Here is a 27,514-nt window from a genome sequence, read left to right on the forward strand (position 1 = left end):
GAGGCTGTTTTGTCTGGCTGGAGAGTCTGGTACTAGGGGTTATTGTCTCAGATTAAGGGGCCAGCCATTTAGGACTGAGGTGAGGAGAGATTTCTTCAGTCAAAGGGTTGCAAGCTCGAGGAACAGCATCTCATCTACCGATTAGGCACACTACAGCCTGCCGGACTGAACATTGAGTTCAATAATTTCAGAGCATGACAGCCCCCCACTTTACTTTCATTTTTAGTCATTTTTAGTTATTTTTTCTTCCTTTTTTTATATTCCTTTTTACATTTTTTACAATCTTTTTTTGCATTTATTTCATTTCATCTTAGTTTGTTCAGTTTGCTTACCCACTGTTTTTTTCAGGTTGTTTTTCTTCAGGTTTGCACTTGCTGCTGTTCAATATTCAGTATATTCACACCTAATCTGTACTAATGCTTTGTCTTTCAACACACCATTAACATATTGTTTGCCTTTTCTCCGTGACCTTTTGGTCAGCTATGTGGCCTGGTCCAATCTGCACCTTCTCCTTTGTTATCTCTTGCCCAACCCCCACCTCACTTGTTTATAATCTGTGACTTTTCTAATATTTGTCAGTTCCGAAGAAGGGTCACTGACCCGAAACGTTAACTCTGCTTCTCTTTCCACAGATGCTGCCAGACCTGCTGAGTGAATCCAGCATTTCTTGTTTTTGTTTCAGATTTCCAGCATCCGCAGTATTTTGCTTTTATTAAAGGGTTGTGAATCTTTGGAATTCTCTACCCCTGAGGGCTGTGGATTCAAACCTGGGATCAATGGATTTTTGGAGATTCAGGGTATCAAGGCATATGGGGATATGGCAGAAAAGTGGAGTTGATGTACAAATTCAGCCATGATCTTGTTGAATGGCAGAGCAGTCTCAAGGAGCTATATGGTTTTTATTGATAAACAGCTCCCCAGCACAAGCCACACCTGAGGAAATACGTTCTTGGGATCTCCATTTACTGTAAACAGTGAATAGAGTCTATTTAAAAAAGAGTGTCTATCAACCACAGCAAACAGAAATCACGACTGAAACTACAGCAATATCTCGCAATAAAAGAGTTATTTCATCAGCAAAATGCAGCGAGTGGAGGATCGTTACAAAACACAAATTGTGTGTATAAAATCAATCCCAAGCCCTTACAACAGTGCAGTCTCCAGGCATGATTGATGGGGGAATTACCAAATCATCTCCATTCTTGCTAGGAATAGTAGTGTCACTAAACACAGCCATAAACATGTAAAGAGCACAGATATCACACTGAGTGAAGTCAGAGTGGACTGAGTGTAAGTGGCTATATTTTGCAAGACTCCATTCATGGTACGGAGGCTCACCTCCCAGGAACACGGATTGGGAAAATGGCACAGGGGTCAGTGTGTCCAATTTGTGTTGTTCCCAGTGTTATAGTCATTAAAATTAATTGCTGTAATGTCCGAAATGGTGCAAATCAGGCATTCTGACCTTCTTGTCCAAATGATCATCTTTTAATGCAGCAATATCGCCCAAGGCCACTCTTTTTTATCATCCCAGTATTCTCCACAACCCCTCCCCCCACCCCTCCATGCTGGCAATATTTCTGTGTCCATTATGTGGTAGCTCACAAAATTGGCCATTCTTATTGTGTTATCCTAGACAGTGACTGTGAGCAGATTATTCAGTAGTGCAGGCATCTTTTCCGGTCCTGCATCTATCCAATGTTCTCATATTCCCACTATCTAACACGAATCATGGAATAGTAATCAGAAGCGTGAAACCTGTCTGATTTATATCTTCCCTGAATCAGGGCCACTTGTGCTAATGTATTTCCCCCAGTACAATATCAGCAATGGGTCCTGGGTCCTACCTTCCTGGTCCGGATGCTTTAGAACTGCAGAATGGGCTCATTCTCTGCAAATCACCCCAACAGTGCTGCTTTAATTTTTTTACTATATCAATACGAACATACGAATACATGCATTAGGAGCAGGAGTAGGCCACTCAGCCCTTCGAGCCTGCTTCTCCATTCAATAAATTCATGCCTGAACTGATTGCTCCACATTTCCACCTACCCCCGATAACCTTCCGCCCCCTTGCTTATCAAGAATCTCTCTACCTCTGCCTTAAAAATATTCAAAGACTCTACTTCCACCGCCTTTTGAGGAAAAGAATTCCAAAGACTCACGACCCTCTGAGAGCAAAGATTTCTTCTCATCTCTGTCTTAAATGAGCGACCTTTATTTTTAAAACATGACTCCTGGTTCTAGATTCTCCCACAAGGGAAAACATCCTTTCCCCATCCACCCTGTCAAGACCCCTCAGGATCTTATATGTTTCAATCACGTTGCCTCTTACTCTTCTAAATTGCGGTGGATAAAAGCCGAGCCTGTCCAATCTTTCCTCATAAGACAGCCCACCCATTCCAGGTATTAGTCTAGTAAATCTTCTGTGTGCTGCCTCCAATGCATTTACATCCTTCCTTAAATAAGGAGACCAGTACTGTACACAGTACTCCAGATGTGGTCTCACCAATGCCCTGTATAGCTGAAGCATAACCTCCCTACTTTTGTATTCAATTCCCCTTATGATAAATGATAACATTCTCTTAGTTAATATAAAGTGAAGGACCTTGACAGTGCACGTCACCAGGTTTTTTAATGAACTAACATAAAGCAAAAACTGTTCTCCTCATTCTGAATGTGGTAATCTGAGGGCTGAGCCCTTCATGAAGAGCCCAATCTGACAATGTTACAGAGATAAAGAACCTACCAATCTCTGGTCTCCTTATATGCTTTATTCACCAGTTCAATGGCTTCATCTACAGCTCTTGGTATGAACGGACTGCCCAGGGGATTCTCATCATCTACAACAGAAACATAACATCCTGAGAAAGGCCAGATGGTTTCCATCTGAAATCTGAAAAGGTAAATGATGTAAACGGGATCAAGAGATACATGAAATAAAAGCAAAATACTGCGGATGCTGGAAATCTGAAATAAAAACAAGAAATGCTGGAACCACTCAGCAGGTCTGGCAGCATCTGTGGAAAGAGAAGCAGAGTTAACGTTTCGGGTCAGTGACCCTTCTTCGGATCCATCACCAGCTTCATGCGCTGCTTCAAAGTACTGCAGTTTCTTCATACTCAAAAACTATTTCTTAAGTGGAAATGTCATAATTTGCACAATGAAACAAGCCCTTCTGTGTTTCATATAACAGAAGGGGCTTTGCAGAAAGAAGCCAACCACTTTGATAATATCTAGATCCACCTGCCTCTGCTACTTGTTTACCAACTCCATCATGGTATCTTACCTGCGCAAGCAACAGCCTGAAGACACCCACTTTGCAGGAAGTTGTTAGTCAGCCAGAAGCGGGGTGACACTGGATAAAGCACTGAACGGTAGTTAGAATGAGAACCCGGGAATGGAAGTGTGTCAATCCTCCAGGGAGAGTGGAGAAATAACTGCCTGTGCAAATGAACCTAGGGACCTAGAACTCAGGGACCATAAGCAGGCTTTCAATTGTTCCTTGTAAATGATGGAACTCTGCCAATTTGTAGGAATAAATATCTCTCTTTGTTTATTTGGTTGCATTGGAAAGATATGACAGTGACAATCTGGGAACATTTAGGGGACAGTGACCATACATCATGATAATGAGTTCTGGGTCCCTAGGTTCCTTTGCACAGGCAGTTATTTCTCCACCCTCCATGGAGGAATGACATGCTTACATTCCCAGGTTCTCATTCTAACTACCGCTCAGTGCATTATCCAGTGTCACCCCTTCAGACTCACTAACAAATGAAGGTTAGGTTAGCTATGAAAAAGGACAAGGAGCAATTCAGAGTATTAATAAGTAATTGGGAGGCCAACTTCAATGGAGGGTGAATGGATCTGGCCCAAGAAAATTAGAATCAAAGATTGGAAGGCAAAACTGTGACTGAACAATGGACTGCTTTTAAAGAGGAGATAGCTCAGTTAGAGTAAAGGTAGATTCTCACGAGGGGGAAAAGTAGGGCAAACAGATCCAGAGCTCCCTGGATGACGAAAGAGATAGAGAGTAAGATAATGCAGAAAAAGTGTGCATATGACAGATATCAGGTGGATAATACAATTGAGAACCAGGCTGAATATAGAAGGTTCAGAGGGGGAGTGAGAAAACAAGTAAGTGAAGCAAAGAGAAAGCTTGAGAAAAGACGGTTAACGTAAAAGGGAATCTAAAAGTCTTCTATAGGCATATAAATCATAAAAGAGTGGTAAAAGGAGGGATGGGCCGATTAGGGACCTAAAAGGGGATTTACTCATGGAGGGAGAGTATATGGCTGAGGTACTAAATGGGTACTTTGCATCTGTCTTTACCAAGGAAGAAGCTGTTGCCCAAGTCATTGTGAAATACGAGCTAGTTGAGACATGGGATGGGCTAAATTTGACAAAGAGGAGGTATTAAATAGGCTGTCTGTACTTAAAGTTGATAAGTCACCTGGACCAGATGAGATGCATCCAAGTATACTGAGTAAGGGTGGAAATTGCAGCGGCACTGGCTATAATCTTTCAATCCTCCTTAGATATAGGGGTGGTGCCAGAAGACTGGAGAATTGCAAATGTTACACACTTGTTCAAAAAAGGGTGTAAGGATAAGTCCAGCATCTACAGGCCTGTTAGTTTAAGCTTGTTGATGGGAAAGCTTTTAGAAACGATAATTTGGGACAAAATAAATAGTCACTTGGACAAAGGTGGATTAATTAAGGAAATCCAGCATGTATTTATTGAGAGCAAATCCTGTTTAACTAACTTGCTTGAGTTTTTTTGATGAGGTAACAGAGAGGGTTGATAAGGGTAATATGGTTGATGTGGTGTACATGGACTTCTAAAAGGCATTTGATAAAGTTTCACAGAGCAGGCTTATGAGCAAAGCTAGAGCCCATGGAATAAAAAGGAAAGTGGCAGTATGGATACAAAATTGGCTGAGTGACAGGTAATAGAGAGTAGTTGTGAACGGTTGTTTTTTGGAATGGAGGAAAATATATAGTGGGGTTCCCCAGGGGTTGGGTTTAAGAGAACTACTTTTCTTGATATACGTTAATGACCGAGACTTGGGTATACAGGGTACAATTTCAAAATTTGCGATTGACTCAAAACTTGGAAGTATTGTGAACTGTGAGGAGGATTGGAATAAACTTCAAGAGGACATAGACAGGCTGGTGGAATGGGCGGATAAGTGGCAAATGAAATTTAATGCAGGGAAGTGTGAAGTGATTCATTTTAGTAGGAAACACAAGAGGCAATATAAACTAAAGGGTACACTTCTAAAGGGGGTGCAGGAGGAGAGCAACTTGGGGATATATGTATGCAAATCGTTGAAGGTTGGAGGACAGGTTAACAAAGTGGTTAATAAAACATATGAGATCCTGGGCTTTATAAATAGAGGCATAGAGTACAAAAGCAAGGAAGTTATAACAAACATGTATAAAACACTGGTTTGGCCTCAACTGAAGTATTGTGTCCGGTTCTGGGCACCACACTTTAGGAAGAATGCAAAGGTATTACAGAGGGTACAGAAAAGATTTATGAGAATGTTTTCAGGGATAAGGAACATCTGTTATGTGGATAGATTGGAGAAGCTGGTTCTGTGTTCCTTGGAGAAAGGAAGATTCAGAGGAGAATAGTTAGAGATGTTCAAAATCTTGAGGGGTCTGGTCAGATTTGATGGGGAGAAACTTCTCCCATTTGACGAACCTGTTGGAGTTTTTTGAGGATGTTACTAACAGAATTGATAAAAGGGAGTCAGTGGACATGATATACATAGATTTTCAGAAGGCTTTTGATAAAGTCCCCACAGGAGGTTGGTTAGCAAAATTAAAGCACATGGGATAGGAGGTAATATACTGACATGGATTAAGGATTGGTTAACAGGCAGAAAACAGAGAGAAGGAATAAAAGGGTAATTCTCACATTGACAGGCTGTGACTATTGGGGTACCGCAGGGATCAGTGCTTGGACCCCAGCTGTTCACAATATATATCAATGATTTGGATGTGGGGACCAAATGTAGTATTTCCAAGTTCGCGGATGACACAAAACTAGGTGGAAATGTGTGTTGTGAGGAAGATGCAAAGCAGCTCCGAGGGGATTTAGACAGACTTAGTGAGTGGGCAAGAATGTGGCAGATGGAATATAATGTGGAAAAATGTTAGGTTATCTGCTTTGGTAGGAGGAATAGATGTGCAGAGTATTTCTTAAATGGTAAGAGATTAGGAAGTGTAGATGTACAAAGGGACCTGAGTGCCCTTGTCAGTAAGTCATTGAATGCTAACATGCAGGTGCAACAAGCAATTAGGAAGGCTAATGGTATGTTAGCCTTTGTCGCAAGAGGATTTGAGTACAGGAGTAGTGAATCCTTGATTCAATTGTATAGAATCTTGGTTAGACCACACCTGGAGTACTGTGTGTAGTTTTGGTCCCCTTACCTTAGCAAGGATATTATTACCATAGAGGGAGTGCAACGAAGGTTCACCAGACTTGTTCTCAAGATGGTGGGACTGTCATATGGAGAGAGATTGGGGAAACTGGACCTGTATTCTCTAGAGTTTCGAAAAATGAGAGGTGATCTCATTGAAACCTACAAAATACTTAAAGGGATAGAACAGGGTAGATGCAGGTAAGATGTTTCCCTTGGTTGGGGAGTCTAGAACCAGGGGACACAATTTCAAAATAAGGGGAAACCACTTAGGGCAGAGATGAGGAGAATTTTTTTTTTACTCAGAGGGTTGTGAATCATTGGAATTCTCGACCCAAGAGGGCTGTGGAAGCTCAGTCATTGAGTATGTTTAAAGCAGAGATTGACAGATTTTTAAATACAAATGACATAAGGGGATATGGGGATTGTATAGGAAAAAGGCATTGAAGTGGATGATCAGCCATGATCATATTGAATGGTGGGGCAGACTCAATGGGCTGAATGGCCTACTCCTGCTCCTATGTTCCTAAACGTAGAGAAGACCATAAAATCCAGCTACTTCCATGTTCTCATCATTTTCCTCTTCACAGTACAGGAACAGAAAAATACCTTTTGGAATTCTGACCTGCCCCACTTTCAATCACAGCTCCTCTCCCTGCCCACTGCAATTACAATACACTTGTTCCCTCTCCCAAGAGACCAGGAGTGGAATTTTATGCTCTCCCCCGTGGCGGGTTTGGAAGTGGAGAGGGCACAAAATCGTGTGGGATGGCAGCTGGGGGGGACTCTGCCACCATTCCACCTCTGTTGAAATTTAGTCTGGGGTAGGAAGGCCTGTGAACGGCCTTCCCGCCCCACTGCCAATTGAGTCCCTTAACTGGGCAATTAACTCCCAATTAAAGCCCCTTCCTGCCACAGCCCCAATTACTCACGTAGCAGGCAGCATTGGGAAGGGGGTGCTCACTGAAGGCCACCCCCTGCCCTTGTTGCTGAATCCCTTCCCCCCGCTTGCTCCACCCCGCCCTGACCTACATTAAGCCTGGTTCAAGCCCCGCTCCTTGGTGTCTGGTTGCTACAATTAGAACAGCAGCCACCGCCTCTATGTGGCACTGCAGTTGCCGGCCTCTGATTGGCCAGCAGTTCTTCAAGGCCGGGACTTCCGGCGACAGGGTCCTAAATCCTAAGGAAGGACCACTGCTGTCCAGTTAAATGCTTGATTGGCACTAAATTCAGTGGGCCTTCCATAGAAAAGGGTGCGCGGTGATCTCGGCATTGGTTTACCCTGACAATGAGACCTGTGTCCCAAGCATAAAATTCCACGCACCCCCCAGCAGTCAATTGCAGCCACTGACCCAGGTCTGTTTCTCCAGCTGCAGCAATTACATTAAATTCAGTTAAAATTAAGTTTAAAGTCAGTCAATTGATTGTTATGTAAAACCTGTGACCAGCAGTCATTGAAGCTGCACAGGCATGTCTTGCTCTGCTGCAATAATTATTTAATTGAAGACAATAGTAACCAGCAGTCAATTGAAGCGAATTAAAAATAAGATCAAGAGCATTAAATCAATCAATTGATCTGCCTGTCTGTGAAAAAGTTGAAGAACAGTTCATTTCCTGATAATCCTATTTTGTATTGTGATAGAAACATAGAAAATAGGAGCAGGAGTAGGCCATTCAGCCCTTCGAGCCTGCTCCACCATTCATTATGATCATGGCTGATCACCCAACTCAGTAACCGATTCCCGCTTTCTCCTCATACCCTTTGATCCCTTTAGACCCATGAGCTATATCTAACTCCTTCTTGAAAACATACAATGTTTTGGCCTCATCTGCTTTCTGTGGTAGTGAATTCCACAGGCTCACCACTCTCTGGGTGAAGACATTTTTCCTCATCTCAGTCCTGAAAGGTTTACCCTGTATCCTTAGACTATGACCCCTGGTTCTGGACTCCCCCACCATCGGGAACATCCTTCCTGCATCTACCCTGTCAAGTTCTGTTAGAATTTTATAGGTTTCTATGAGATCCCCCCTCACTCTTCTGAACTCTAGCGAATATAATCCTAACCGACTCAATCTCTCCTTATACGTTAGTCCCACCTTCCCAGGAATCAGTCTGGTAAACCTTTGCTGCACCCCCTCTATAGCAAGAACATCCTTCCTCAGATAAGGAGACCAAAACGGCACACAATCTTCCAGGTGTGGCCTCACCAAGGCCCTGCATAATTGCAGCAAGACATCCCTGCTCTGATACCCGAATCCTCTTGCTATGAAGGGCAACATACCATTTGCCCTTTTACTGCCTGTTGCACCTGTATGCTTAAGTTCAATGCCTGGTGTATGAGAAAACCCAGGTCTCGCTGCATATTCCCCTTTCTCAGTTTGCAGCCGTTCAGATAATAATCTACCTTCCTGTTTTTGCTACCAAAGTGGATAACCTCACATTTATCCACATTATACTGCATCTGCCATGCATTTGCCCACTCACTCAACTTGTCCAAATTACCCTGAAGCCTCTCTGCATCCTCCTCACAACTCACCCTCCCACCCAGTTTTGTGTCATCTGCAAATTTGGAGATATTACATTTAGTTCCCTCATCTAAATCATTAATATATATTGTGAATGGCTGGGGTCCTAGCACTGATCCCTGCGGTACCCCCCTAGTCACTGCCTGCCATTCGGAAAAAGACCCATTTATTCCTACTCTTTTTTTCCTGTCTGCCAACCAATTTTCTATCCATCGCAATACACTACCCCCAATCCCATGCGCTTTAATTTTACATGCTAACCTCTCATGTGGGACTTTGTTGAAAGCCTTCTGAATGTCCAAATAAACCACATCCACTGGCTCCCCTTCGTCAACTCTACTAGTTACATCCTCGAAGATTTCTAGTAGATTTGTCAAGTATGATTTCCCTTTCGTAAATCCATACTGACTCTATCCGATTCTACTACTGTTCTCTAAGTGCTCTGCTATGAAATCTTTGATAATGGACTCTAGAATTTTCCCCACTACTAACATCAGGCTGACTGGTCTATAATTCCCTGTTTTCTCTCTATCTCCCTTTATAAATAATGGGGTTACATTAGCTACCCTCCAATCTGTAGGAACTGTTCCAGACTCTATAGAATCTTGGAAGATGACCACCAATGCATTCACTATTTCCAGGGCCACTTTCTTAAGTACTCTCGGATGTAGATTTTCAGGCCCTGGGGATTTATCGGCCTTCAATCCCATCAATTTCCTCAACACCATTTCTCTACTAATACTGATTTCCTTCAGTTCCTCTTTCTCACTAAACTGTGTTCCCCAACCTTTCTGGTATGATATTTGTGTCCTCCTTTGTGAAAACAGAACCAAAGTATGCATTTAGTTGTTCAGCCATTTCTTTGTTCCCCATAATAAATTCCCCTGTTTCTGACTGTAAGGGACCTATATTTGTCTTCATCAATCTTTTTCTCTTCACATACCTATAGAAACGTTTACAGTCAGTTTTTATGTTCCCCGCAAGCTTGCTCTCATACTCTATTTTCCCCTTCTTAATCAATCCCTTGGTCCTCCTTTGCTGAATTCTAAACTGCTCCCTATCCTCAGGTCTGTTGTTATTTCTGGCGAATTTGTATGCCTCTTCCTTGGATCTAATGCTATCTGTAATTTCCCTTGTAGGCCATGGTTTGGCTACCTTTCCCGTTTTACTTTTGCGCCAGACAGGAATAAACAATTGTTGCAGTTCATCCATGTGCTCTTTGAATGTTTTCCATTGCCTATCCACCGTCATCCCTTTAAGTAACGTTTCCCAATCCATCATAGCCAACTCGCGCCTCATACCTTTGCAGTTTCCTTTATTAACATTCAGGCCCCTAGTCTCAGAATCAACTATGTCACGTTACATCTTGATGAAGAATTCTATCATATTATGGTCGCTCATCCCCAGGGATCTCACACAACTAGATTGTCAATTATTCCTCTCTCATTACACAATAATGTGGGAGAATGCCCTGTACCAGTGATCAAACATCACTGAAAATGGAAAATTTCTCATCTCTACTTTACCTCCACGGGCCGGATCCTGCCCTGCGGGCTGTATCTTGGACAACCCTTCAAAGAAAATCAAGTGTGATATCACAGGCAAGCAGGGAGGTGATTGGTTGGGGAAGAAGCTAGCTGTTTGGTGAGTATCTGGCAAGTGGTTAAGGTCTATTCTAATCCTAACATTTAAAGGAATAAAGTAACTAGTGGTAAGCTTGATAAAATATATAAAAAAGGAAAATAAAATAAATAACTGAATAAAATAATTAAGTAGTTAATTGAAACACATTAAGGATGGCAGGACAGGTGATGTGTCACGGCTGCAGCATGTGGCAGCTCCTGGCCGACAAACTTGATCCAGGGCAAACGCGTGTGCAGTAAGTGTTTGTGGCTCGAAGATCTTCGGAACAGAATCATTGAGCTGGAGGCTGAGCTGCAGACACTGCAACACATCAAGGAGGGGAAAAGTTACCTGGACACTTTGTACCAGGAGGTGGTCATACCCTTTAGGATAGTGTCTTCTGATTTGGTCAATGGTCAGGGACAGGAGAGTGTGGCTGCAACTGAGGCAGGTATGGGGGTCCCAGAGGGCAGGAGTGCAGGATTCTCAGCCTTTGCGATTGTCCAACAGGTTTGAGGATCTTTCAGCTTGTTTGGATGAGAATGTGGGCTACAGGGTAGATGAGCAACCTGACCATGGTACCATGGTACAGGAAGCCATTCAAGTGGAGGGAGAAAAAAGGAATGTAGTGGTAGTAGGGGACAGTATAGTTAGGACCATTGACACTGTTCTCTGCAGCATAGAGCGTGAGTCCAGACATGCTGCGTTGTCTGCCCAGTGCCAGGGTTCAGGACATCTGCTCAGGGCTGGAGAGGTACTTACAGTGGGAATGGAAGAATCCAGTTGTCGTGGTCCATGTAGGTACCAATGACATAGGCAGGACAAGGAAGGAGGTTCCGCATTGTCAGTATGAGGAACTAGGCATTAAATTAAGAAACAGAACCTCAAATCTTTGGATTATTACCTGAGCCACATGCAAATTGGTATAGGGCAAATAAGATTAGAGAAATTAATGTGTGGCTCAAAGACTGGTGTGGTAGAAGGGTTCCGGTTTGTGGGGCACTGGCACCAGTACGGGGGAAGTGGTGGTTGTACCGTTGGGACAGTCTACACCTGAACTGTGCTGGGGCTGGTGTTCTAGCAAGCTGCATAACTAGGAAGGTAGGGAGGGATTTAAACTGAATAGTGGGGGCAAGGGATCAAATTTGGGAAGATATGGTAAATCAAGGAGTAGAGACAAGGCAAGAGAGAAAGGTATTAATATGGGAAATGATAAACAGACTATGACAGGAAGGGACAGAGCATACAAATCTAAGAGTAAATCAAGAGATAAGGCTAGAGGTTACAAAAATAATAAAAGGACAAAACTAAAGTCTTTGCATCTGAATGCATGTAGCATTCAAAACAAAACAGATGAACTGAGGGCACAAATAGAAATAAATAAGTACGATCTGATAGCCATTACAGAGACATGGTTGCAGGCCAACATAGAGTGGGACCTTAATATTGAAGGACACATGGCATTTAGGAAGGACAGGAAGCTAGGAAAAGGTGAAGGTGTTAATTAATGATGGTATTAGCGCAGTGGAGAGGGATGACCTAAGTTCAGGAAACTAGGATATAGCAGCAGTTTGGGTAGAGATGAGAAATCATAAAGGCAAAAAGTCACTTGTGGGAGTGGTGTACAGACCACCTAACATTAACCACACTGTAGGACGGGGCATAAAGGAAGAAATAATTGCAGCCTGTCAGAAAGGAAACCCAATAATCATGGGGGATTTTAACCTACATGTAGACTGGAAAAATTAGATGGGCAGAGGTAGCCTAGATGTAGAGGTACATAGAATGTTTTTGGGATAATTTCTTGGAACAGTACAGTCTGGATCCAACCAGACAGCAGGCTATACTAGACCTGGTATGGTGCAATGAGATAGGATTAATTAATGACCTCATAGTTAAGGTGCCCCCAGGTAGCAGTGATCATAATATGATTGAATTTTACATTCAGTTTGAGGGAGAGAAGAGTGGGTCCAAGACCAGTATCTTAAACTTAAATAAGGGCAATTATGAGGGCATGAAAACAGAGCTAGCTAAAGTAAACTAGCAAATTAGGTTAAGGCATAGGTCAATGGAGATGCATTGGCAGATATTTAAGGGGATATTTCAGAATACACAGAAGAGATACATTCAAATGAGAAAGAAAAATTCCAAGGATGGGACCCGACATCGTGGTTAACTGAAACAGTTAAAGATAGTATCAAACTTAAAGAGAAAGCATATAATTGCACAAAGATGGGAGGCAGGTGAAAAGATTGGACAGAATATAAAAAACAGCAAAGATTGACCAGAAGATTGATAAGGAAGGTAAAATTAGAGTATGAGAGAAAGCTCGCTAGAAATATAAAGACAGTAAGAGTTTCTATAGATATTTAAAAAAGAAAAGAGTTAACAAAGTGACTGTTAATCCTATAGAATGTGAGTCTGAGGAATTAATAATGGAACATAAGGAGATGGCAGATGAATTGAGCAGGTATTTTGCATCGGTCTTCACTATAGAGGATGCAAATAACATCCTGGAATTAGCTGTAAGTCAGGAAATGGAAGGGAGGGAGGAATTCAAGAAAATTACAATCACCAGGGAAGTAGTACTGAGCAAATTGTTGGAGTAGCTGGCTGCCAAGTCCCTGGGTCCTGATCGACTTCGTCCTAGGGTCTTAAAAGAAGTGGCTAGTGAGATAGTCGATGCGTTAGTTTTAATTTTCCAAAATTCCCTAGATTCAGGGAAGTTTCCACTAGACTGGAAAGTAGCGAATGTAACTCCTTTATTCAAAAAGGGAGGGAGTCAGAAAGCAGGAAACTACAGGCCAATTAGCTTAACATCTGCCTCAGGGAAAATATTAGAAGCTATTTCAAATAATTGAAGGTAATCCAGCAGTCAACGTGATTTTGTGAAAGGGAAATCATGTTTAACAAATTTGAGGGAGTTACATATGTTGTGGATAAAGGGGAACCGGTGTTTGTATTGTCCTTAGATTTCCAGAAGGCATTTGATAAGGTGCCACATCAAAGGTTATTACAAAAAATAAAAACTCATGGCGTAGGGGATAACATATTGGCATAGATAGAAGATTGGCTAGCTAACAGGAAACAACTTTTTACAATTTATATAAATGACTTAGATGAAGGGACTGAAGGTATGGTTGCTAAATTTGCTGCTGACACAAAGATAGGTAGGGAAGTAGGTTGTGAAGAGGACATAAGGAGGCTACAAAGGGAAATAGATAGGTTAAGTGAGTGGGCGAAAATCTGGCAGATGGATTATAATGTGGGAAAATGCGAAGTTGTCCATTTTGGCAGGAAGAATAACAAGGAAGCATATTATCTAAATGGTGAGAGATTGCGGAGCTCTTGAGGTGCAGAGGGATCTGAGTGTCCTCATGCATGAATCGCAAAAGGTTAATATACAGGTACAGTAATTAGGAAAGCTAATAGAATAGAATGTTATCATTTATCGCGAGGGGAATTGAACACAAAAGTAGGGAGGCTATGCTTCAGCTATACAGGGCATTGGTGAGACCACATCTGGAGTACTGTGTACAGTATTGGTCTCTTTATTTAAGGAAGGATGTAAATGCGTTGGAAGCAATTCAAAGAAGGTTTACTAGACTGATGCCTGGAATGGGCGGGCTGTCTTACGAGGAAAGATTGGACAGGCAAGGCTTTTATCCACTGGAATTTAGAAGAGTAAGAGGCAACTTGATTGTAACATATAAGATCCTGAGGGGTCTTGACAGGGTGGATGTGGAAAAGATGTTTCCCCTTTTGGGAGAATCTAGAACCAGGGGTCACTGTTTAAAAATAAGGGGTCACCCATTTAAGATAGAGATGAGGAGAAATGTTTTCTCTTAGAGGGTCGTGAGTCTTTGGAACTCTCTTCCTCAAAAGGTGGTGGAAGCAGAGTCTTTGAATATGTTTAAGGCAGAGATAGATAGATTCTTGATAAGCAAGGGGGTGAAAGGTTATCGGGGGTAGGTGGAAATGTGGAGACATCAGTTCAGCCATGAACTTATTGAATCGCACAGCAGGCTCAATGGGCCGAGTAGCTACTCCTGCTCCTAATTCGTATGTTTGTATGTAACCCTGGGCTAACTCCTCATTTTAAATAAAACACAATTGCGGTCGGTTGAGAGGTGAAGAGTGGGAACCACTAAAGCCTGGCTCGGGTATAAAATTAAAACTCGACTCGGGCCCAACCCAACAATAGCCAATCCGAACCGGACCCGAGTCCTTTAACATTTTTTAAATGCCTGACCCAACCCGACCCAACCCGACCTGAAAATAACAAACATATTACTGAAATGGAAAAAAAATCGTAGATTAAAATGAAAACAATACGAAACAAAACAGTACAGTCCAGCCCAACCCAACCTGAGCCTGAATGCTGGACACAAAATACAGACCCGACCCATCCCGAAACCGACACCTGTAGTCATGTTTGGTCGAGTTCGGGTCGGGTAGCCAGGCTTTAGGAACCACCTATACCCCTTATCACCTGTATGTAACAGTTCAAAACCTACTCAGCTCTTGACTGGGAGCAATTTTCTTTTGCATACACCATTGATCAAAACTATGCAGGTTACTTAATTTTGACCTTGAATAAGCTCTTCAGTGTCATCAGTAAGCTTTTCTTCTCTTTCTGTTTATTTTACTGTGTCTACACTTATCCTGTATTGTGATAAAAGCTATGAGAAGTGGTAATAATAGAAGGAAAATCCAATACGTCATGTCACAGAAAATCTGCCCTGTATCTTAACCTGATAGAGGAGCCAGACTCAGGATCGTCTTGTCTGAGATGAAGTAAGACTGATCGGGAGAGTGAGGCTTAATCTCTCCTACCCTGCCAGGTGTTGAGAGGTTTGAATTGCCGGACTCAGTGTCACCTGCTCAGTGAAATTATGCAAAACAGATCTGGGGAATCAGGTTTAGTCTCTTACCTGCATGAACACCATCAGTGTGAAGCAGGAACAATACAGCAAGGAGCATGCCCAAGGACCACACAGATGCCATTCTGAAAGAAACGTATTCAGTACATGAGACAGGGACTGGAATGAGAGGTCAATAATATATTAAAGCCAGAAAACTAAACAGCTAAACATTACAGTTGTACACACATCACAAGGACATGTATATACTTATGGATACAGACAGGCAAACATGCAGAAATACAGTGACATATGTGCACAGAGCCATGAACAAACAGATAGGCACAAATAAATGTGCGTAAAACAAGCAACCACTGCTCTGTACTGACTTTAATTTCTCTTATTAACCCCCAGATTGAAAATGTATTTTACAAACTAACCACATCTTAGCGGTATTAATAACAGTGAGGTTCAGCAAAACAGTCATGGGGTCTTGTTAGAATCATCGGGCAAAGATGAAATGCAAAACCCAGCCAATTACTGGGTTAAAAGTATCAAAACTGAACTGTACAATGCTACTGACAATGTACTTCATATGCAAACTGTGCTAATTGTCAGGAGACTGTGATTTACATGTAAACTTCGTCATCAGAGACAGTGTCATTTATATACAAACAGCACTAATACTTAGGGACGGTGTGATTAACATCCACAATCTCCACTTTAGCTTATGAAAGGGAAAATACGACTGTTGTGTAACAGGCAACCAATGTATTCCCACCCATTTTCCACTCTTGTGAAAGCTTTTAATTTCATATGCAATATAACATATCCAAACTGCGCTGTTGTTGATGGTGTGATTGATGAACAAAGTGTACAATCTATTGGAGACATCACATGTCAAAACATACCAAATTATTGAAATAAGACCCAGGCCCAGATGAATTTTTCTGGCAGTTTGTATATAAATCCCACTGTTTTTCACACGTAGCATACTTCTTTCTAGGTTCTTCGCTCCTCTGATCATCTTTGAACATGTCTCTGCGCATTTTTACATTGTTCATTGTATCCCTCTTTCCCAATCTATTTACTTTTACAGAACATGGGATTTGTAGCACCCTTGGTGGAGAGTGACCACAGAATGACAGGAGAGGCAGATTTACCTCAGATCAGGAGTCAGATATATAACATTAAAAGGATTAAATTCAAAGAACAGTAAGAACCATTAAGAAAAAGGATTGGAGATAATAGTAAGTGAAACATCTTTAAAGATATAATTCTGAGATTACAGGATGTATACATTTCTAAACAAATAAAGTCAAACAAATGTGATCCTAAATGGATGATCAAATTAAAAGAGAAATAAAGAGCAAAACAGGTCTCGGCAAAACCAGGAGGGAGAAAATGGAAAGACTGTAATTACAAGAGTATACAGAAACATACAGAAAGGGGTGGTCAGAAGAGCAAAACAGAACGTAGAATAAAAGCATAGCAGCAGAGACTGAACAAAAGAATAATAAATTCTTTCAGTACTTCAATAGTAAGAGGGGAGTCAAAGAAAAAATAAAACCCCTAAAAGATGCAAAGGGCTTGAAACTGAGAATGAATACAAAATAGTAAATATTCAGAATAAATAGCGAATGTCAGTTCCTCCAAATATTCAAAAGGGAAGGTATGAGTAATATGTTCTTGACGAACAGAGCAAATCTAAGGAAATCAGATGACACTCACCTTCGGACCTCTAACTCCTTCTGTAAGAAAACTGCTGAAACTCAGGTTTAAAATAATTCCCGTACCTAAAATATTTGAATAAAATGTTGACACTTTCCAGTTTGACTGCATTCTAAGTAAATATAAATATATTAACTGAAAAAGATGTCTTATCAGTTGCCTCATATGGAATGAGGATCTTTTTGTTGGCAGGTGCAATTCTCAAAAACAAATATTACAAAGAAAAATTCAGGGAAGCGCCTCTATAACTGTCAACACTTTTAGCACCTGAACCTTGCAGCTGTCACCTTAGATTTAAAGGATTAATATCTTAATTTAATGGCGTCAAAGTTCCTCAGGATGTGATACTGCTGGTTAGATGAGGATCATGCTGACTCAGAGCCCTCCAGTATTGATGTATCTCTGGGATACTGGCAGACTTTTCCACAAAATTGGGGAGATCCTTTGAGGCAGGTCTCCATAAGTTTGTTTGTTCCCATGCAAGGGTGGAACACATACAACTCCTTATGTCAGGAGTTGGATAATTTGGAATTTGTCTATCAATCAATGAGTGGAAGCAGCTGATCTCTACAAGAGCAAATGTGTCCCTGACCATTGGGGTCCATACAAGTTCTGCAGCCTTGGTAATGGAGAACTTCAACATGAGTTTAGTTTAAGAAATTTTACAATCAATCCCATTATTCAGGTGGTGAAGGAAATGTGATTGGGATTGCAGGAAGGATTTGGGCCATGCACCAACACTCTGCCTTCCCCAGCTTCCATGAAAGGCGAAAGCCAGAGTTTCTGACTGGAAAGGGTCATTGGAGAGCATCTAATTAGCTTGGTTAAGTGGGCAAAAGCACCTTCCAGACTCACATCTGGTGCTAGGCCGCCCCTTCCAGCCTATCCCACCCCTGGCAAGATCACTTGGCAACGGGGTGGCGAAAGGCCCAAAGCACCCTGCCACCTGTCACGATTCTATGGGACCCCCCCACCTCCGCCCTCACCTCAGGGGGGGCCATAAGATCCAGCACAGTGGCTGCTACTGGGGCTGCTGTCCTATTAAGGATGCTGGACTGCTGCCAAGAGCTGCAGACTTAATCACAGCTAGCTAGCGGTGGCCATTTCTGAGGCTGCAGCGTCAGGGAGAGGGCTCCTCAATGGCTGGGTGCCCTCAAAGAGAGGTTAGTTGTTTTAGGGACAGTCAGGACCTGGCAGGCAGGCAACGACAATCAGGGGATGGGGGGGGGGGGAGTTGGTTTCCGAGGGCAGGCAATTACTTCGCTGTCAGGTCTCCTCTGTGGATCATAGAGTGCCCAAAAAGGATGCCCTTCCCTGCCCCCAAGGCTGCTGGGAGGCTGCTAGGTTTCACTGGCAGTCTCCCCACACGGTGGTGGGCCCCCTAATATGGCATAAGGGCCACAGAGGCTGGAATTGGCCTTTATTTGCCCACTTAAGTGGCTCAGTTTGCCTCCCAGCAGGCAGCTGATTGGCCAACTCTTCTGCCACTGATGAAATGGCATGGTGGTGGAAGGATGTTGGGTGGCAGCCCCCCTCCCACCCCAATGCCTACCCACACCATTCTGTCAGCATTCCCACCTCCCAGCCAGTCCCCATAGGGCCCAGAAAATTCTGGCTGCAAAATTATACCTATTGACTAATGCCCCAGACTCCTCCATCACCATCCTGGTGTACGTCCTGATCCAAAACAGGACAGACCTACTGGAGGTGACTGCAGAGTGGTATGCAGTCGAACATTATAAACCCTGAGCGTCAACATTGACTCTGAACCCCATGAAATCTCATGACATCTGGTCAGACATGGGAAAAGAAACTTGATTATCTCCTATTGTCCTCTCTCAGCTGATGAGTCAGTACATCTCCAATTTGAACACCATTTGGAAAGGCACAGAATGCGCGCTGGGTAGGGAGCTGCAATATCCACCAAGAGTGGCTCGGCAGCACCACTACTGACCAAGCTGGCTGAGCCCTGAAGCACATAACTGCCAGACTGGGTGAAAGATGACGAAAGAACCAATACAAGGAAAAAGCATACTTGACCTCATCCTCGCCAATCTACCTGTTGCAGATGCATCTTTCCATGACTGAATTGGTAGGAGTGACCAGTGCATAGTCCTTGTGAAGACCAAGTCCTGTGCTAAATGGGCTAGATTCAGAACAGATCTAGCAGATCAAAACAGGGCGTCCATTTGGCATTGTGGGTCATCAGCAGCAGCGGCAGAATTGTATTCCACCATAATATGTAATCTCATGGCCCAGCATATCCCCACCATTGTGATGGAATATAGGTATAATAGGCTTAATTAAGTAGAATTTAGAAATAGTTAAAATATTATACCTTTTAAAATTAAAGATTTCATAAATGGTCAGTTTTTAAAACTCACTAACATTCTCTTTTAAGAAGGTAGAGTTAAAGAATTTCAAACTCCCTTTTATGAACGAGGAACAAGTTGGGAAATTCCTTTGTGTCTCTGTTGCCTGGAACTTGGAAGATAAACACACACATTAAAATCAGTTAGAGGTAGCAATAAATCCTTAATTGGTTTGTGCAGACAGGTCAGGTCCAGAGCTTGCTTTGAGGTCCATGGAAAGGGCAATTATAGATAATGAAACAATAAACGGAATGTACTCACAGGAACAAGAGTGGTTAAGTAAGCACAATTATAAACATTTTAACCAGATAAATGCTCACAATTTCAACAGCAAAGCAAGTTCAGTAAAACATTAAGTGGAAATGGTAATTAAAGATATGGATTTTAAAAGGAACACAGGAAGGTCACATCTAAATGCTGGAAGTCAGATGACACTTCAGAAATAGTATATAAATGAGAGGTTTTGAAAGCAAAGATTAGAAGCGTTGAATCCTCGAACAACACTTCTCAACTAAGGTGCATTTAAGGCAAAAAGTTTACTTTAATTTTTGATGGGTATTCTGGATAGTCTAAGATATTTTTGCTGTAAAATTAGCAAGGTTAAACTTTTGGATACTATGTTAGAAATAAGATTATATATTACATCTTTTAGTAATATCTGATATTGTGATATACTTATCCACTTAGAAGTGTATTGCATGATAAATTCTTTAATAAATTTATAAAAGTTAATAAATCATCTCATGTAGCATTCTGTTTACAACTACAAAGAACCCCCTCTCTGTGTCTCTTTAAGTGGAGAGATACGTATTGAAGAGAGTTCCCAGACCCTTATAATATCTGGGATATTTATGACTTAGCCATAATTGTTAAAAATAAGCAATCCAAAAGCTGGTAATATTCTCTGTTGGTTTTCTTTCTTTGAGGGAAAGCTGGTACAATTCTTTGGACCCAAATAAGTGTCTATGAGAATTTTTCTGGTTTGAACTTGAATAAAGGGGATTTATAGGGATGTACTCCTGATTTGGTTTAGTCCCTATAAGGGGTTAAAGTCATAAATCACTTCACCAATACCATCAAGCCAGGCGACGAATCCTGGTTCAATGAGTTGTGTAGAAGAGCATGCCAGGTGCAGCACTAGGTGTATCTGAGGTGCCAATCTGGTGAAGCTATAACTCTGGACTACATGCATACTAAAGGGCGGAAGCAACATGCTATAGACAGAGCTAAGTGATCCCACAACTAATGGATCAAATCAAAGCTCTGCAGTTCTGCCACATCCAGTCATGATTGGTGGTGGACCATTAAACAACTAAGGGGAGGAGCAGGCTCTATAAATTTCCCATCCTTAATGATGGTGGAGCCCAGTATGTGAATGCAAAAGACAAGATTGAAGCGTTCACAATCCTCTTCAGCTAAAAGATGATGCTGTGTAGATGGTCCATTTTGGCCTCCTCCTGAGGTCCCCACCATCACAGATACCAGTTTTCAGCCAATTCAATTCACATTATATCAAGAGAGACCTTGATACAGAAAATGCGATGGAACATGACAATATTCCTCTCGTGGTTTTGGAGTCTTGTGCTCAAGAACTAGTTGTGCCTCCAGCCAAGCTCTTCCAGTACAGCTACAAAGCTGGCATCTGCCCTACAAAGTGGAAAAGTCCACAATCAGCCTCCTCTCATTCAGCAGCAAAGTAATGGAAAATTTCATCAACAGTATTATCAAGTGACATTTAGCAAGAACATGCTCACCGATGCTCAGTTTGGGTTCTGCCAGGGCCACTCGGCTCACAACCTCATTACAGTCTTGATTCAAATGTGAAAAAAGGAGCTGAATTCCAGAGATGAGGTGAGGGTGACTGGCCTTGTCATTAAGTCAGCGTTTGTCCGATTATGGTATCAGGGAGCCCGAGTAAAATTGAAGTCTTTGCAGATTAGAGGGAAAAGTGTTCTATGGCTGAAATCATACCTAACACAAAGGAAGATGATTGTGCTTGTTGAAGACAAATTATCTCAGCCTTGGGCCATCTCTGCAGGAGTTTCTCAGAGCAATGTTCTCAGCCAACCATCTTCAGCTGTGTCATCAATGATGTTCCCTTCATCATATCATCAGAAGTTGAGATGTTTTCTAATATTTGCAGTGTTTAGTTCCATTCTTCAGATAATGAAGCAATCTGTATCTGCATGCAACAAGACCTGGACAACATTCAGGCTTGGCTGACAAGTGGCAAGTAACATTCATGCCATATCTCCAACAAAAGAAAGTCTAACTACTTCCCCTAAATACCAATGGCATTACCATCATTGAATCCAACACCATTGACATATTGGAGGTCACCATTGACCAGAAACTCAACTGAATTAGCCACATAAATACTATGTTTACACAAGCAGGTCAGAGGCTGGGTATTCTGCTGCAAGCAACTCACCTTTGGAGAAAGCATTGCACTTGATCGGCACAACATCCAGCATGTTAAACATTCATTCCCTCCACCAGCACAATGTGGCTACACTATCCACAGGATGCACTGCAGCAACTCGCCAAAACTTCTACGATAGAATCTCCCAAACCACAACCTCTAGCACCTAAAAGGACAAAAGTAGCAGGCACATAGGAACACCACCTTTTACCATCTACAAGATGCATTGCAGCAACTCGCCAAGCCTCCTTCGACAGCCCCTTCCAAACCTGCGACCTCTTCCACCTGGAAGGACAAGGGCAGCAGATGCATAGGAACACCACCACCTGCAAGTTCCCCTCCAATCCTCACACCATCCTGACTTGGAACTTTTTTGCCATTCCTTCACTGTCGCTGGGTCTGTGGGTGTACCTACACCACATGAACTGCAGCGGTTCCAGAAGGTGGCTCACCATCATCTTCTCAAGGGTAATTAGGGAAGGGCAACAAATGCTGGCATTGCCAGCAAGTCTCAAATCTCATGAACGGATAAAAAAAAATAAAAATTACTGTAATTCACACAGGTTTCACTGGTTACAGCAGCCGCCTTTTGTTTCCTGAAATAAATTGTGTTCTTGTGTTTACCAAAGTCCCAGGATAAATGTGTCTCTTTGAATGAATAATTCCAGTTTTAATGGGCTCATGATTAGACTGTAGCACTTGAAAGCTCAGGATTGTGGCTGGAAACTAATAAGAACCCTAAAACAAGTGAAATAAAATCTTCCAGCGTCCAACAGCTCTTCCATTCAAGGACAGCCATTGCCTGTGATGTTCTTGGGAAGAACAGTAAGATTCAGCCAGAGTTAGTAAGAGACAGATCTGCTGCACATGCTTTTAAAACATGGATTCCTTTTATTTTTATTTTTTTTTATATTTCCAAAATATACTTTATTCATAAAAATCTCTAAAAATTACATTACCAGTTTCAAACAGCACCAAGTCAAAAAATACAAACAGTGCAAAGGAGGTCTGTTTGCTTCATTACAATCATGAGTTGCCTCACAACCCTTCCATTTCACATTTGTCATGCCAATTACATTTTTACATTTTACAGCAAATGAAAATTTTTCCGATACAGTTCGAGGGGTTTCCCATGGATCCAGCCCCTCCGTTCAGCTTGGTGGGGGGACCTTACACTGTGGTCTTTCCCCATTGAGCCTTTGCTGCGGCTGCCCCAAGCTTTAGTGCGTCCCTCAGCACGTAGTCCTGGACCTTGGAATGTGCCAGTCTGCAACATTCGGTCGTGGACAACTCTTTGCGCTGGAAGACCAGCAAGTTTCTGGCAGACCAAAGGGCGTCTTTCACCGAATTGATAGTCCTCCAGCAGCAGTTGATGTTTGTCTCGGTGTGCGTCCCTGGGAACAGCCCGTAGAGCACAGACTCCTGTGTTACAGAGCTGCTTGGGATGGACCTTCCTTTTATTATTATTCCCTCTGCTGGTCTCTTTGTGTATGGTAGCCTTAAGTGGACAAAATGCACAATGCAATTTACAGTACACTACATCCTTCCCCTTCTTAGTAAATGAAAGGCATAGTATGTTTCAATGGTTTGTTTCCAAAAATGTAAACAACAAACTAAAGCATAACTTGAGCAATTACCAATATTACATATTCTAACTTTTGTACTAATTTAATAATGGACTCAGTCATATCTAATGAGATGAAAGATTTGTTCACCAACTGACAATAGTTCACTTCGTAACGTAATTACTTAAGTATGGTGGACGTTTTCTCTCATGAGTAGGATATCGTCTGACATCAGGTATAGTCTCATTTAACTCATGTTCTTGATCTGTGATGTCAAAGTCAGACTCGGATTCAATGTTTACGAGTGGTGTTTTCAGTGCTTTGCAGAATAATACATTTCATGTGATGATTTGTGAATTGCACTTAGCATTGATTATTGATCCTTTTGTGTTGGTCAAAACAAATGATTGGATGTCATAAGGGGTTGTTTGTTTTCAAGCATGACTATCACGTTTCGCAAGTACTTTATCTCCTGGCTTTAGTGGTGTAGCTCTAAATTTCATGTTCCACTGTGCATTTACTTTCATTCGATCCTTTTGTTCTTGATCGCTCTCGCGTCCATGTTGATCATTAGCTCCTAGGGTAGCTCAGGACATATGATGCACAAAAGTGGGTGTAACTGAAAGTTTTCCAGTCGTTTATTGAGTTATTGCTCTGTAATTACAAAGGAAGTGATACAAATCTTGTTTCCATGACTTGCTATCACTTGTAGGTGTATTATCATTTTTTTGAAGGCATTGTTACAAGGTTTTTGTTTTTGTATTAAAAACTTAGAATTCTATGTGTTTTAAGAAACTGAAACAGGACTTCAGTGGACATTGACACCTGCAAATAGCGGAAATTTATGGGTGTTTTGAAAGGAAGCTGAACTTGTACATAAGGACAGGAAAGCGTGCAATTTCAAGGAAACCAGCAAGGGATTTGACCTCCTCAGAGCAACTCTTTGAATGACAAGGGAGATGCTATTTCTGGACATGTGACCTATTCAAGAAGGTTTTGATTTCACTTTGGACCCTTTAAAAATCCAGTGAGTTGGATAAAGAGTTGTTTTTTGACCTGCTGGAGATCAGAGAGGAAGACCTAGAAAAAGTATCACCTCTCTCTGTAAAGGAATCCTGCATCTCTTGAGAAGAAATCCTATATTTCAAAGTGGCACATTCCTATTGCCTCCTGTTTCTGAAGAATCCTTGCATCAAGTGTGGTTCCTGTTGCCTCCTGTGTTTTAAGAAATCCTGAAATCTGAAGAAATCTTCTACTGCCACACTGCTGCTTTAAGACCTAAGAAGACCTGTTGCTGCACACCTGATGAAAGACCTATGTGAAGCCTGCTGCAGTTGAATTGCCTTGAATGCCAACCCATCACAGACTGTTCATCAACATCGCATGGAATGACTTCGAGTGGCATCTGACTATTCGATTCTAGGACACCTCACAAAACTGAAGAACTTCCTACCAGAGCGTGACAAACTAAGTTATTTTATTATTCCTTCTATTCCTATGAAACGGCTGTAAACCAAAATTCTTTTTCCGTGGTTAACTGTTTTTTTTAATGTCTGTGTGTGTGCCTGAGGGAGCTTTTCCTATATAGAGTTATCTCGCTATTGGTTAAGACTTGTTTTTATAATAAATTGTTAATTTTGTTGTTGATCAAAGAAACCTGTTGGTGTGTTTTATTCTGGGGGACAAAAAGAGTATGTAATTGGCTGTTGTTTTTGGTAGGTAGGAAAATTTATTGATATGCTGTGACCCATGAAGAAGTGGGACTGAATTAACAGTGCAATCCTCCTGCCTCAGTCATAACAGTATACATAAATCTCTCGACTTCTCTATGAGCTCTTGGCCAACAGGGTGTGATTTTATGATGAGTGAAACATAGGTATTTGGCAAATTTACTGAATTCATTGCTGTTGAATTGGGGTCCATTGTCACTTCTCACCATTAGGAGGATTCCAAACAAGCTGAAAGCTTGGTGAACGTTCTGTCTCCCATGACATTGACAGATGCTCCTATATCTATGAGAGCATCTACGACCTCTGCCAATAGTATTGTTACATGTGGCTGGTTGCTGTGTGCAAGAGAAAGCACAAAAGTATATTCAGGGTCATCCGCCTCTACATTGGCTACAATCTCTCACCTTTCTGCTGTAGTATGCAGACATGGCACCCTGCTGTGGTATTGGTCACAGTAGTTGATTTTGCTGATGAGCAACAAACACGAGCAAAGTGGTTGGGTTTTCCACATGTTTTGCATGGTTTACCAGTGGCAGGACACCCTGTCCAATGTGGGTAAGCACTGTCACAGTGGAAACGTTCTTTGCATAGGTTGCAACTCTGTTTGTGAGATGGCTATTGTTGCTTTGCAGGTGCAGCAGCAGATATGTAGACAGATTTTGGAAAGATGTAAAGGTAACAGGGTTGTAGTGGTGGGTGATTTTAACTTCCCCTGTATTGACTGGGACTCACTTAGTGCTAGGGGCTTGGATGGGGCAGAATTTGTGAGAAGCATCCAGGAGGGCTTCTTGAAACAGTATGTAGATAGTCCAACTAGGGATGGGGCCATTCTGGACCTGGTGTTGGGGAATGAGCCCGGCCACGTGGTCGAAGTTTCAGTGGGGGAGCATTTCGGGAGCAGTGACCATAATTCCATACGTTTTAAGATACTTGTGGATAAGGATAAGAGTAGTCCTCGGGTGAAGGTGCTAAATTGGGGGAAGGCTAATTATAACAATATTAGGCAGGAACTGAAGAATTTAGATTGGGGGCAGCTGTATGAGGGTAAATCAACATCTGACATGTGGGAGTCTTTCAAACGTCAGCTGATTAGAATCCAGGACCAGCATGTTCCTGTGAGGAAGAAAGACAAGTTTGGCAAGTTTCGGGAAACTTGGATAACGCGGGATATTGTGAGTATAGTCAAAAAGAAAAAGGAAGCATTTGTAAGGGCTGGAAGGCTAGGAACAGACGAAGCACTTGAGGAATATAAAGACAGTAGGAAGGAATTTAAGCAAGGAGTTAGGAGGGCTAAAAGGGGTCATGAAAAGTCATTGGCAAACGATTAAGGAAAATCCCAAGGCTTTTTATACGTATATAAAGAGCAAGAGGGGAACCAGGGAAAGGATTGGCCCACTCAAGGACAGAGATGGGAATCTATGTGTGGAGCCAGAGGAAATGGGCAAGGTGCTAAATGAGTACTTTGCATCAGTATTCACAAAAGAGAAGGACTTGGTGGATGATGAGCCGAGGGAAGGGAGTGCAGACAGTCTCAGTCATATCATTATCAAAAAGGAGGAGGTGTTGGGTGTCTTGCAAAGCATTAAGGTAGATAAGTCCCCAGGGCCTGATGGGATCTACCCTAGAATACTGAGGGAGGCAAGGGAAGAAATTGCTGGGGCCTTGACAGAAATCTTTGCATCCTCATTGGCTACAGGTGAGGTCCCAGAGGACTGGAGAAGAGCCAATGTTGTTCCTTTGTTTAAGAAGGGTGGCAAGGATAATCCAGGAAATTATAGGCCGGTGAGCCTTACGTCAGTGGTAGGGAAACTATTAGAGAGGATTATTCGGGACAGGATTTACTCCCATTTGGAAACGAACAAACTTATTAGCGAGAGACAGCGTGGTTTTGTGAAGGGGAGGTCGTGTCTTACTAATTTGATTGAGATTTTTGAGGAAGTGACGAAGATGATTGATGAAGGAAGGGCAGTGGATGTTATCTATATGGACTTTAGTAAAGCCTTTGACAAGGTCCCGCATGGCAGACTGGTGCAAAAGGTGAAGTCACACGGGATCAGAGGTGAGTTGGCAAGATGGATACAGAACTGGCTCGGTCATAGAAGACAGAGGGTATCAGTGGATGGGTGTTTTTCTGAATGGAGGAATGTGACTAGTGGTGTTCCGCAGGGATCAGTGCTGGGTCCTTTGCTGTTTGTAGTATATATAAATGATTTGGAAGAAAATGTAGCAGGTCTGATTAGTTGGTGGAGT

At 42.1% G+C, this 27,514-nt stretch overlaps 1 protein-coding gene across 1 annotated transcript in view; it reads right to left on the reverse strand.

The window, feature by feature from the left end:
• The window catches only part of LOC137346430 (eosinophil peroxidase-like), a 36,399-nt gene extending 33,279 nt beyond the window's left edge, over positions 1-3,120 (reverse strand). The window contains exon 1 of the mRNA XM_068009882.1: positions 2,750-3,120. Within this exon, the coding sequence (XP_067865983.1) occupies positions 2,750-3,120 (371 nt within the window). The remainder of the gene's footprint in view (positions 1-2,749) is intronic.
• Between the last annotated feature and the right edge of the window lie 24,394 nt (positions 3,121-27,514).

The sequence above is a fragment of the Heterodontus francisci genome, chromosome 30, assembly GCF_036365525.1.
Source record: "Heterodontus francisci isolate sHetFra1 chromosome 30, sHetFra1.hap1, whole genome shotgun sequence".
NCBI classification, from domain to species: Eukaryota; Metazoa; Chordata; class Chondrichthyes; order Heterodontiformes; family Heterodontidae; genus Heterodontus; species Heterodontus francisci.